At 43.7% G+C, this 13,909-nt stretch overlaps 1 protein-coding gene across 3 annotated transcripts in view; it reads right to left on the minus strand.

Annotated features, from left to right (window-relative positions):
• The window catches only part of c2cd2l (c2cd2 like), a 38,978-nt gene that overhangs the window by 13,813 nt on the left and 11,256 nt on the right, over nucleotides 1–13,909 (minus strand). For 2 of the 3 annotated variants that reach the window (XM_063203538.1, XM_063203535.1), the window contains exons 3-11: nucleotides 10,070–10,165; nucleotides 9,179–9,298; nucleotides 8,314–8,424; nucleotides 6,525–6,638; nucleotides 5,727–5,832; nucleotides 4,736–4,868; nucleotides 3,898–3,962; nucleotides 3,072–3,190; nucleotides 1,404–1,575 (exon numbers count right to left, since the gene is read on the minus strand). In XM_063203538.1, the coding sequence (XP_063059608.1) occupies nucleotides 1,404–1,575; nucleotides 3,072–3,190; nucleotides 3,898–3,962; nucleotides 4,736–4,868; nucleotides 5,727–5,832; nucleotides 6,525–6,638; nucleotides 8,314–8,424; nucleotides 9,179–9,298; nucleotides 10,070–10,165 (1,036 nt within the window). The remainder of the gene's footprint in view (nucleotides 1–1,403; nucleotides 1,576–3,071; nucleotides 3,191–3,897; nucleotides 3,963–4,735; nucleotides 4,869–5,726; nucleotides 5,833–6,524; nucleotides 6,639–8,313; nucleotides 8,425–9,178; nucleotides 9,299–10,069; nucleotides 10,166–13,909) is intronic. The other variant, XM_063203536.1, reaches the window with a different exon arrangement.

Genomic DNA, 13,909 nt, shown 5'->3' on the forward strand with positions numbered 1-13,909 from the left:
TGTATCCACTAGAAAGTGGTACACAGGTACTACTATACTCCTTCTAGACTGTATAGGATGGGTATTGCTGAAAAAGGCCTATGTTGGAAGTGCAAGGAAAAAGATGGTACATTTCTTCATATGCTCTGGGACTGGGAGTGTTCTTATGTTCACCCATTTTGGTGTAAAATCCTTGGGATATTAGAAGAATGGCTGGGTTTCTAACTGCCTGCTGATCCCAGACTTTGCTTACTTGGAGACAAGTTGGTGGTACCAAGCATATCAAAGCAGGCATTCACTGTGGTAAAACTCTGCTGCCTCACAACACTGAGAATTATTCTACGGAATTGGAAGTGTGTTTAAACTTTGGAATTAAAATACTGGGTCAATGCTGTAATTGAAGCAGCCTCTTATGAGAGCATGCTGGAAAGGCTTAATGATGAGAAACAAATAATCTGGAATGATTTCTGGGTACACATGAAAATTATATAAAGTGTATCTAATGACAGCCGTTATATATGTATACGTATTTCCATTTATTACGACTGTTATTTTCTGGACCATATTTTCTGATGGAGATGTCAAGGTGGCGTATAGGTGAGCTATGTACAATAGGACAATGTAATGTACTGTGTGGACCTTTTATGTGCGTGTTTAAAGTTTGATCAATAAAAACTTGAATTAAAAAAAACAATACACTAGGTTGCATTTATTTATGCCTGACACATCTAATTAATAATAATATTCATTTCTATTACCTCTTCATCGATTGCGGTAAAATCTATTAGACAAAGGGTTCTTTCTACTGTCCTCCCTTGCCTGCTTGTGGCTTCATGATGACATCACTTATGACAGAAGTTTAATTCAATATCTTGCAAAAGCGCACTTCTTATGTCATTTTCTCATCTGCAATCGGGGTGGCGAATGAAGAACAGTCCCCCAAAAGTTGTTGTGGCTAGGCTGAAAACTATTGTTTTGTCCACGGAGGCGAGGCGTCAGCAAAACGCAAGGCCACAAGCACAGGCCGAGGACGGGAGTCTGCATATTGGAAAGCACTCCAAGTGGACAATAGGTGAAGGGGTGCACATCCAACAGAGCCAAGGCCTAAAACAGGCCTTACCTGTACGCCGTGATTGGATGCAACATTGTTTATAGTTTATCAAGCCCAAAACTAAATGTGAGCTGACGGCCAATTGGCTCAGTAGCAGGCCTCCTTTACTTAGTCTGACAGAACTCTTGTAAGATGTCTAAAGAAGATCTATGATCGGAACATTGCTATAGTCAATAATTAGGTATTTTGCCGGCAGTGTGCAAACCCCTCCCTTCTTCAATCAAATCTATAAGAGCACCCAAATGAAAGTGTGACTATATTTATGTATGTTCATTTGGATGGAATAGGACACGACATGACGGCAGCAACTCACCAAGTTTACGGTCCAGCTTTGGTCTGGTCTGAATAGTGGTCACCGTGGTAACGATGGTGCCGTCGGGCATGATGGTGCGGTCCACGTCCACCTTCTTGGTGGGGGTGAGGGACGAGCGGATGGGCGTGGAGCTCTGCCCAAAGCGAGGGTCCGATGGGTCCAGGTACTGCAACTGCAGCACACAAAAAAAACATGGATGCTTAAAACAGCCCCACCACACACTCAAGACAGATTATTTCGTCTAGTAAAAAATGATTTTCAGTTATAGTCTTTTATGATATCCCTGGGAAATAAGGCAGGGGATTAAGGCCACTAATAAGGTGGAGTATAATTGGTCACACAGTTGGAGAATCATTGTGTCTTGTCGATATGGCATACCCATAACATGCAGCTCAGCTTTAAAAGCCAGTACAAAGAGCTACAGTAGCACTCCAAGGGGTTAGGATCAGGGCTTTGAACCGTTATTTTTTTCCAAACGTTCCGTTCCGAACAGAAACGGAATTATAACGTTTCCGGTTCTGAGTTCCACCAATAAATTGACGTTCCCGAACCGGTTAGAACAAAAAAATATTGTTCCCGGAACGGTTAATTTCGTTCCTGTCAGCTGATTACTCCCCATAGGCCTAACTGACGTTAACCAAGAAAGACGGAAGTGCAAATGAGTCAGCCTACATTCAAAACTGTTTATTCAAGCGGATGAAAAGAATATCCTCCAGAATTTTGTCATTCAGGGACGACCTAAGCAGAGAAGCAGAGAATAAACCTCAATGATGAAAATGTGAGCTCCATGCTGACTTGGGTCACGGGGAGCACTATGATGGACATTGTGAGTTTGTGCATATTAGAAGCGGCCATGGATGCCCAATAATGCCGAACATTGTCGGTGCGCTTTACACGCACTTCCCTGCATGTCTTACAATAATGCAATGCAAACTCTGTCCTTTTGTATGACAGTGGTTTCTCTTAATTAAGATGTGGAGTGAAGACTTTGTAATCTACAGCTCACTCTCCATTCAGTCAGATAATGTCTGATGTCACACAGGACTTGAACCTCAGGCATCATGGGAACGTGAGCAGGAAAATAATGACTTTTTTTTTTAGTTTGAGGAACCGTATTAACCGGTATTAACCGTTTACCATTATTTTTAAATAAGTGTTCCCGTTCCAGAACATAAAAAATAATAACGTTTCCGGTTTCGTTTCTGTTCCCTGTAAAATACAAAAAGTTCCTGGTTTTCGTTTTTGTTCCTTGAACCGGTTCGAAGCCCTGGTTAGGATTGGGCTATGTTAATAAGCTACAGGTGGCTCATTTTGACACACCAGCTCAATTTGACAACACCGATTCCTAAAAACACCACCGTCATTCCTCCTCCATGATTGCAGTACCCTGAGCAAAGTACTGTCACTGAGGTGTTCAGCTACTGGCCACCATCCATAAGATACTGGCCTTCCTTCGCAACTAATCTTCCTGTCCATGTGCAACTCTATTGTTCATCCCATTACACCCATGAGTTGGGGAAAAAAGCTATAGACAGACAGACAGACTGACCGAACATCAGACAGACAGGGCCCAGGGTCTGAGTGAAATCCCATAGACAGACAGACAGACCGGCAGACAAAAATAGCCAGACAGCCAAACATGGGTCTGAGTAAAATCCTGTGAGATACCTCGAAGGTGAGCCAGGCTGTTGTGGAGAGCCCCTGGCCTGGGCTGATGGAGAGGTGCTGCTGTCCTGACAGACGCTTGTTAGAAACATTCAACAGCAGAGAGGTCTGCCCAAGGAAGTCTGTCAACACACACACACACAAACACGCACACACGGATGAGGATGAGGATTACCCGATGGCGCGGTGATCGGCTAAAGCTACTTCTCCAGCGTGAAACTTACTGGATTCACAAACTTGATGCTATGCGCCCCCCTGGTCTCAATGAAGAGATCGATTTCAGACCATTTTTGTGACCATCTTACCAACGATTCTGATAAAGTTGTCGTTATGGAGTAGTCCACCTTGTAAATTGAAAAAGTTATGTTGTGCCCATGAACATGTCTATGTGAATGAATAGAAAGGAACTGCTGTGATTATGCTGGTTATTCTATGATACATTGTGCGTTCATGTGAAATGGGGTTTATTTCACACACTCAAAATGGACTGTATTTTTAAATAGATTTTAATTTTAATTATTGTCTTGAAAGGTCATTCATCACCGAGGTAACCATGTGACCCCCTGAACTGATAAATAGGTCACCCATGGGACTCCTCCTCTGTTTACGCCCTGATGAAGACCCAGTGAGGGTTGAAACCGGTTGGTGGTTTTATCTTTGTAACAATGCCCATGGATTAATAAAGGGTTTTTATACTAAGGACAATCCTTGTCGGCCTGTGGAGTTGCCTGAAGTCGGCCCTAGTGCCAACACGCTCTAAATGAATTGGTTTCCATTTGTGATACTTGAAAAAAAGAAGAAGAAGAAGAAATTTAAATGAAAGACTTACGTTCTCCCCTGCTGTTCCGCTCCAGTAGTCTTATCTGCAGCTCTTTGGTATCTGGGTACATATCCCTGAAAAAAGTCGTTTTATAGTTTGTGGAATGATGACAGACCCATACAAAGTAATGGAGTTGCTCTGTCAGTACACCCTTGAGTGCATGTAAAGATGTGCATGTGTTTTACAGGTATATCAAGGATCAATAAAATGTGTAAATGGCACACTCCACATACCCCAAAAGGGAGGGTGGGAGTCGTAAGCAGCATTAGTTAGCCGATAGGTTTGTTGTAGGTTTACCGTGAAGCACCCTCAGGTGCTGGCAGCATACTGAAAATGCTCTAGCTCCCTCTGCTGGACTAGCAGCACCCTGCAGTGAGGTACTGCCTTATTAAGCATGGGCTACACTACAGCTTTTTAGCTGGCAATTTAATACTGTTTTAAGGAGAGAGAGAGAGAGCGAGAGAGAGGGATAACTGCTGATTACTGGCTATACTATTTTTCAAAGGTTTCTTCATTGGTTTTTCAAGTGCAAATACAAAGGTTTAGGATATTGATATTTAGGATATCAATATTACTACAAATATGTAATTGTGTGACAAGCTATCTTTTGTAAAAACAAGGCTGAATTGAGAGCTGGTCTTGTGGTGTAATTTAATAACACAATTGACATATTGGTTCTCTAGGACTTTAATGTGTAACAAAGACACCAACAAGCCTCACCCTACTCATCTGCAACCAATCTTGCTTGCCTGTGCACTCTGCAGTATTTCCCCCACACATTGCATGTTGCTGATTACGTCTGCTAAATGTAATGCACTAATGAAGACCAGGCGCGTTGATATCTTACAGAATAACATCTTCATTCCACTCCAGTTTGGCCTCGCCGCTTGAGGACGAGGACAGGAAGTGAGTTCTTCTCTCCACCGTTGGGACGTCCAGACTCAGGGCGCAACACAGCTCCCCTAAGCTTCGGGACTCTGCTGGGAGAGAGATCAAAGTCAGTGAGGGCCAGGCATCACATTTAATGGTGCATGATAACAAGATTTTTAAGGTCATATTAAATGCTGATACCTACATTTGGACAGGCGTCACATTTAATGGTGCATGATAACAAGATTTTTAAGGTCATATTAAATGATGATACCTACATTTCATTCTTGAGCAATCAAAAATGGTTTGCTCAAAAAAGTCCCCAAAACAAAAAAGGTAAAAAAAAAAGTCTGTCAGCAAAAAGGCAAGTGAAGAAAGATGTGAAGACTCCTGCGACATGTCTCTAATCTATAGTGATTCATGGCAGTGAGACATCCTTATGGCCTGTGGGAAGAAGCCGTCTGCTGGCATGGGTGTGCATTCTCCTACATCTGCGGCCAGATGGTAGTTGGATGAAAAGTGTGTGACTGGCGCGGTGTGGATTCATGAAACCGTGTCAATGTCAGCATGTTATAGCGACACAAAGTCCCTTCGCCTGCCTCATGATCGAGATTTATTTACATGGTAAACACTGCCAAGGGTAACACTGCCCGGGGCATGGCATGCCATATGTGCATGTGTACAGTAAAGATGCGTGTTATCAAGAGGTTGTCAGTGGGTAGAACCTGCAGGCTTTGGTCACATGGGAGTTTTACTAGGGTTGCAGCCTCTGTCCGACAAATAACCCTTAACATTTCGACAACCCAATGGCCCTCTTTTCTTGAAAGCAACAGCGCTCCTCTTGCAGTGTCCAGGGAAAATGTATATATTTTCCCCATGGATAGACCATTAAAACCCAGAACAGGCAGGTAAATCTGGGACTGGTGGCAACACTATGTTTGATGGACCGTTAAGAAGGGGGTACTCACCTTTTCTGACCATGGCTGCTCTCAGCTGGCACACCAGGAGTTTCTGTGTAACCGCTTGTCCTGGTGACAGAGAGCTGGGCCTGTTCAGCAGCTTCTCTCTGGGAAACTGGGATAAAGACACACACAAACAACACAATGATGTGCAGTGTTTCCCCGCAGAATTTTTGTTAGTCAAGGTAGTGGGGAGGTAAAAAGTACCGGTATATATTTTTTGGTTAAACAACTTTAGAAATTACATTCACAACACTTTTCAGGGGACCTTCTCAAGGTGGTAGCTGTTTCTTGTCAAGGTGGCCGCCTTAGCAATGATTAAACCGGAATACATCGACCAGTTTCATCACTCAAGCTTGAATTCATTTGAAGAGCATGGGACATATTCATGAGGTGTAGTAATAATGGGCCTCATATGATATGATACGAATATGATTATGATAACATATCATACATTAAAGCAGGAACACATTGAAGAATGAAGTGCCCTTGGGCAAAATGTGCTGCCGGAGCCAAAAGGGGGGTTACGCATCCCCACTATACACATACTGTACACATACACATACACATACACATACACATACACATACACATACACATACACATACACATACACATACACATACACATACACACTATGCTACCTGGCACTTTAGGGGAGGGAGATTATGATGCTGTGCTAGCGGGGGGTAATATGGCCATGTTCCTTTGAAAACTGTCGCCTCATTGGCTTGGACCCAGTAGGCCAAGTCATTAATCGACCCCTGCTTTGAAGTTTGAATAAGGGGGGAGGCACTCTTCTCTTACCGCTGGGCTGGACACGCAGGCCCGGAGGTTGAGGATCATGGCCGGCTGCGTGCTGTACAGAGTGTCCTCCACCAGGTCCCGGATCACACTCAGGTCCACCTCAGGGTCCGAGCCCTTCAACAAACACAGCAGGGATCAAATACGGCAATCAATCCACCAACACAGCAGCTCATTAGCAGTGAACCCTACTATACTCTACTGGACACCTTAATCTCCCTCGGGATTAATAAATTATATGGTCTGTTTTTTGCATGCCAATAGTCACATACTAAACAAGGCAATACAAAATTCCCTTTAAAAGTCAGAATTCAGTGCAAAAAGACGTTATTTGTCCTTTTGTCATTTGAAAAACTCCAAGGTAGCCCCACAGCTCAGTGGTTGGGTTTAAATGTTGCATTTGACATTACTCTTAAAGGTGCATCGTGTAACATGTTTTATTGTTTATTTCCAGAATTCACGCTGCCCATTCACAAATGTTACCTTTTTCATGAATACTTACCACCACCACCCCCGAATTCTAAGTATTCATTGTGACAGGGAAAATTGCACTTTTCATACATGAAAAGGGGGATCCGGAGATGGTTGTTAGAAACCATCTCTGTGGGATCTTCTCTGCCATTTTGAATTTCCAGAAATAGACATTTTCAGCTGCACAACTTACTTTGCAGTACTTTGTACTTTACTGTACTTTGGTTAAACTAGTAAATATTGGTTTATTATTTAGTAAATATTCATGAAAAGATCAAATTTGGCAACATGCAGCACAGTTTCAATGAGCAGCATAGTTGCAGTACCCATTCTGGCCACATCCTACACAGTGCACCTTTAGATACTTTTAATGCCTCTAGATTAAATGTAACACCTGTTTTGACACTAGTCACCATGCTGTAAAATATGTGGTGAGTGACGTGTATTGTGTGCCAAGGGAGTGGACCCTGTGTGGCCTAGGTGCTGAAGGTGGCGGTAGTGCGAAGATCAGCTGATGCTGGATGGCTGGTAATGTACTCCTAAATCCAAAAAGAGTGAAAAAGTCCTCAATTCTGCTCGCCTTTTTGTTGCTTTAATTAAAAGAGTGCAATGCTTTGACCTAATCAGGTGAAGTACATGTGTACCTTGACTGCTTTGCCCCTAGCCTACCTGGAGGGATTTACTCATTTGAACCAGGTACAGAGCTCCTCCTTCAGAGCTCATGCCTTAGGGGTATTCCAAGAGGCTGGTTCAGTAGCAAGCCTGGTTAAGTTAACCTGGAGGGAGCGGTAAATCAACTACTTAGTAGAGAGCCTGGAATTTCTTAGCTAAAAATGACACCTGCAGGCCACCTATTAGTAGATGTACCACTTTCCACAGGTTAATTTAGCCAAGTTTATCACTTGAATACCCTCCCGCATTGTTTTGGATTTTATTTCCTGTTTTGCTCCGAGTTTGTATCTTGGCCCAGCACCCAGATGTTTGTAGCACTGATAAGATGTGTGTTTAGAAGCACTTCCTGGACTTGGAAAAAAGTCTGGTTGAGAAGCTCTTTTGATGGGGAAAACCGAAGATGCGAAAACAAAGGGAAATCCAAGGCACGCTCATTAACAAAAAACTTTTTTAAAAAGCCTTCATTGTAATGGCTTGGTCATTCTAGAGAATGACGAAACGTGTTGCGGTATTATATGAACAAGCCATTACAATAAAGGCTTTTTGTAAAGGAGAAAGCCTTTGATTCTCAACCCTTTGTGCACCCAGATATTTGTGTTGGACGTGCATGTTTTCTGCTTGCTCTAGCTAACGGACTCTTCCCCCTCACCTTCCTCTGGATCTTCATGGAGGACACGGTCACGTAGAGCTGAGGCTGCTGGGAAAACGTCCAGGACACCAACAGGCCCTCCTCCTCCACCTCCTCCAGAGACACCACCAGCTGCTCACAACATATACAATATTACTTTTTACATTGCACCAAGGATACACTTTTATCCAAAGTGACTTGCAATTATTTTCAGCACAGGGTATTGGTTACTGTCCCTGGAGCAGTGTGGGATTAGGTGCCTTGCTCAAGGGCACCTCAGCCATGGAGTGAGGCAAGGATTAGGTGCCTTGCTCAAGGGCACCTCAGCCATGGAGTGAGACAGGGAGTGGACGGGTGGCATTCGAACCCGCAACCCTCTGACCTAAAGTCCATCTCCTTAACCACTAGTCCACAGTCAACCACGTGCAAATCCAATACTATAGTCTCAAAGCCAGGTGTACTGTACATGTGGGCTTAAGTGATCATAACATGATTGTAGGTATGAATACAGTGGCCCACAGGGTAGTACTGATGACTCTTAAACTTAAAAGGGGTTAAATACTGGTGGACTTAATTTTACCACACCATTTCAAGGTTCACAGTCACCGTAAGCAATGTAATGTATTTAACAAGACAATGCGGCTACATGTACTAAACTTGTCCAAACGCCCAAATTATTCCTTGCAACCTGGAGCAATGAATAAAATTTACAGAAAAAAACAAAAATATTCTTATAACATAAAGTGATCAAGCTCAAGGCTGTTGTATTTCATTTTAAAGAGCTGGACAAAAAAGTGGTTGCTTGTGATCGTCGTAAAACCAACAGCACTAAGGACAAAGAAAACACATTGTGCAAATGAAATATCCCCAAATATTTGTGACGTACCTGAGCATCAGTAGGCTCTATGGTGACCTGATAGGTGTCCATGGACACAGCCGCATGCGACTGCTGAGTGACCGACACTGGAAACGAGACGGTGTCGACTGAACAAGTGCACTGCAACACCTGCATGGTCCAGAGGAGTGGAGTGGGGAAAAATATATACAGTACACACAGGACTGTCACAATGGAACTTGGCTGAAATGTATCCTGATCATCCCAAATCTCTTGTGACCCCTAGTAGTTTTCTGTACAAAGACCAATAATACAACATCTTCCACAACTCACACAAATGTCTTTTTGCAATTGAAACAACTAACCAATGCTGCAGAGGAAAGACGTTGGCAGAGAGCCAAAAAGAGTACAGCCTTGTGTATTTTATTACAGGGGTTCCCAAACGTTACCCTGCCAAGGCCCCTCATATACCGCTATATTCCAGTCAAGGCCCCCCTTACATGGCCTTTTACTGTCCATCCCCTTTCACGACCGTAGTCTATGTCTGTGTGTCAGTGCCCAATTGGCAACTTAACGCAGTTCAGTAATACAATGCAGTTCTTGACTATGAGAATATTGTTAGGCTTATTTTGGTTTTATTTTGGTGCACAAATTTATTGAAACACTTATTTCGTTTTGCGATGCTTTTCCTGCCAACCTGCCGCGGCCCCCCAGGGGTCCCCGGCCCCCACTTTGAAAAGCACTGCTCTATTAATCTCTCTCATTAGGCCACAATATCAACAATATATTCACATGTAACGTGAGAAAACAATATGTTCCTTTCCTTTCATGTTGACCTCCTGTTGACCTTTAAATGAGCTCATTGGTAGCCACAGCATTTTGATGGCATATCACAGGAAGGCCACAGATCTATACACTTTCTAAAATGTGAGCAATACTCACCATACTGCGGGACGATTGGTCTGTACAGGTCACATGATCTATGGAAGCAGAGGACGGGAGCTGTAGACTCTCACTGAAGTTGATCTGAATTGAGCTCTGGCGGAAAGAGGCACAAAAAATAGACTATCAAAATCTGTGTTTAACACAAATGGCCTTATTTGTTTATTCACCAAATTGTCCCCAAGTGTCAAGTGCTGTGGGATTTAAACAAGGCCATTTTGGGAAGTCTGTATCAGATGATATAATCTCTCTAGGGAAAAGTCAATGTATGTGTGCTTTGGCTCTGAGGGCAGTGGCCAATTTTTCTCAGCTCTCAAATCGCATAGTCCTTTACTTCCATTTCTAAATGAGGTTCAAACTAGCTCAAAACACAAGTGTGAAGGACATACAACATTTAGTTTCCAGGAAACAACACATGAATGTGATGTTGCATCCACGCAGAACTTCATTATTCTGGCCTTATTTCCATGGACGTCCAATCAAGTCAAACCAAGTTAACTCAACAACAACACAAACACTTATTCTTGCTCGGCCAGAGCGTGTTAATGAAGGGAATAAAGACAAGCAAGGAGGACATGACATCAGATTTGTTCCATCATAAATGGCCGGCTGCCATGGCAGTCTGTTCCTGCCAGATCCTGGTGTTTCTGACGCCGAGTTGGATGAGTAAGCACGAGTTTTCGGCCAACCATGACGGAGATGATGATGAGCTGACCGAGATTAAGGAGCTTGACAACCAGAGAAGCACATCTGAGAAAAAGGAGTGATGAGGGGCTCTTTGAAGAGCACCAATACACTTTGTACCATAAACGGGCAACATTGCTCAAATCCGCCCAGGGTCATTTCCCAATCCCTCCCCATCTCGCTCTCACAGTCATTTCTTGCCTCTCTTCACGGCAAAAGCCTGAAAAACATCACACTGTCATTTCTATTCCACAAGGACATTCTCTTAACATTCCAAAGAGTGAACAGAAAATTCATTTCAACAAGGACTTAAAAAGGATTTCTGCCTAGCAACTGTCAAGGACATTAAACCCTTCAACATTCCACAGAGAGTGGGATATCCTTTCCTATTGAAGACAGAAAAGAAGTAGAGGTGGACATACGAAGGCACAAATATCACAACACAGGTGTTGAGGAATTCCTTTGGTGCTCTCCTGATTGAAGATAATGATCCACTCCCTAGCCAAGTAGTACATTGCCACAACATTGTTTAGATATTTAGGGCTACCTGAGAGCCAAATGTTTACAGCAGGACAGTGTTTACACTGGTGCAAGCAACTGGTTGTACGGTAGTGTATCATCTTACAAAGTGGGCTGCTTGTAATTTGACAGTAGAAACATGACATCAGCCTGCTCCACCCCTTGTGTGCTAAAACACTCCTCAACGACGCAAGTTCTTGAACAATCTGAAATGAGTGTTTGCAAACACAGAGCACCACTTGTAAATACTAGGTGGTAATCCCAGAAAGCATTTTAATACCTTATCTGAGTATGTTAACTCAAGGACAAGTGGTCAATAAATTAACAATGGAGTTCTATGATATATTTGACAAGAATAAAGACACTGTAAGACTGTTTCATTAGGTGGTTTACTCACAGAGTTGAGTTAGACAGTAAGCCAACTAACGTGGAATCCAAGCTAGACATTCGACCTTTAATGGGGGTCATAGCAATCAAATAGATGGCAACTGCAACAACAGCTATTCATTTCAGCACCATAAGCCACCCAATCTCTGAGCCATGGAGCACACTGGAGGTGTGTGTAGGATGCGTGTCCACCGCTGTGAAACAGCGTACACTTAACCTCTGCAGAGCAATGCTTTTAATCATGCCGCAGGATTTACTCTTCCCGCTCGAGTGGCCAGCTTCGACTGGCTGCACTCCTAAGCTGCGCCGAGAGAGGAGAGGAGAGAGAGGAGGACGGACGGGGGAGAGACACATGACAACCCCTATGGCGTGGCATATGTTCCTCCTCATCTCCTCAGTCCACTCAGCAGGACCGCTAACGGCTTTGGCCGGGGCAAAGGACAAAGTCATCGGAAAGCCCTCCCCCTCTCAATGCATACAATGTTATGAGGACCCAATTCTGGGGCCCCTTTCTCTCTGGGCCCGGGACGACTTATCCTTTTGCTCCCGCCTGTCAGCTTCTCTGGGCACCTTCGCTGCACCGCACACACAAGATCTGCAGGAGAGTATTGTGTTGAGGGTGATAGTGCGACAGTGCTTGTGGCTTGCTACATGAATCTGTGCTTTGCCAGTGGCTTGCATTTGAATACGCACCTGTGCATGTAAATGGATATGTGCATCTGTTGTATGAATGGTTCATTGTCTCTAAAGGAGGTCTGCTCTGTTTAATGGCATAGGCAGAAAGATTATATCTCCGTTTACCATAATGTGTAATCCCACTTTTGGAAGCTTGTTTCATAATGTCGGTTGTCTTTGTCGTAATCACATAGACCTCTATGTTAAATGCTAATAACACATTTACTATTGTAGTACTGTATACCAGTGTTGAGACAGATGGATTAGATAACACTTATGGGAAAGAACTTGTACTGCCGTGCATAAAGACAGGGCTTTCCCAAAAAATGTAATGAATAAACAGTAGCAGTTGTCAAATCGCCTCGATAGAATTTCACTTTTTCCATATAACTTTGTAAGAAAAATGCATATACATAAAGGCTACTCTTCACCTGTATGTATGCACGAGGTGTGCTCATTTCAAAATATGAGAATCATGTCCACATGCATATTTTGCCAGCACTGGCTATGAATCAGCAGAACCCTTTTATTGTTTAGGCCAGTGTAAGAGGAGAAAGTGTGTTGAGAAAGAGAGAGAGAGAGAGAGAGCTGCTGACAAAAGCAAAATGCCAAAAGTCGACAGTCTGTGTCCTGTACGACCGCCACAGCAACGCAATACATGCAGGGCAGGGCATATAGGGCATTTTCCTGGTGGGCCGACAAGCCTTAGAGGCCGATGCGGTTGTTTTGTTTTGTTTTTTTTCCTTAGGGCCTGGCCCACAATTAAGAGGGGGCAGCCCATTGTTCCACCTTCCAAATACAGTAGACAAGTGGATGAAGCCAATCTGGATAAACTATGAAAGCAGCCTGTGCTTGTGTGAGGGCCCGGTCCAGGCCAAAAATGGCCGGGCGATTTTTGATCTCAGACCAGCCCCGAGTACAGCAACACACCCCCACATCCTAGTATAAACTTTGATCTGAGAACCCCAGACAACACACAGACCGCCGTTGGCCTCGTGTATCAGCCGGAAAGCTTTCATTATCACATCCTGCAAACACGTGGTCAGCTCAAGTCTGCCAAGTCATGACCTCCTGACATTTCTTCCCCCCGAGTCACCCTGGGTGCATCCCAATATGTGACCTTGCCTCCTCCACTTGCTTCTCGTCATGATGACATCACTGACAACTGCATTATATTTCAATATCTTGCAAAAGCTCAATTGTAAAGTCTTTTTCTCATTTGCAATTGGGATGGTGAAAGAAAAACAGTCCCTCAAAAGTTGTTGTGGCGAGGCTGACAGCTGGGAAACTTTATTGTTTTCTCCACGGAGGAGGGGCCAGGAGGCGGGACGAGGAGACAAGCACAAGTGGAGGAGGCAAGGACACATATTGGGATGCACCCCCTGAGTCTGCTTGGCATGCATGGTGGATGTAGGGCAGTGTTTCTCAAACTTTATCATACAGAGGACTATCGGTCCGAACTTTTCTGTTTCTGGGACCACCTTTCAACTGAGGTGATGAGCACGCTCTCAAGTATTAGGCGGAGCAAATTCACAGATGCAGATCTGTTGGTTTTTGTATAGAAATTACAGGCCT

The sequence above is a fragment of the Engraulis encrasicolus genome, chromosome 7 (genome assembly GCF_034702125.1).
Source record: "Engraulis encrasicolus isolate BLACKSEA-1 chromosome 7, IST_EnEncr_1.0, whole genome shotgun sequence".
NCBI lineage: Eukaryota > Metazoa > Chordata > Actinopteri > Clupeiformes > Engraulidae > Engraulis > Engraulis encrasicolus.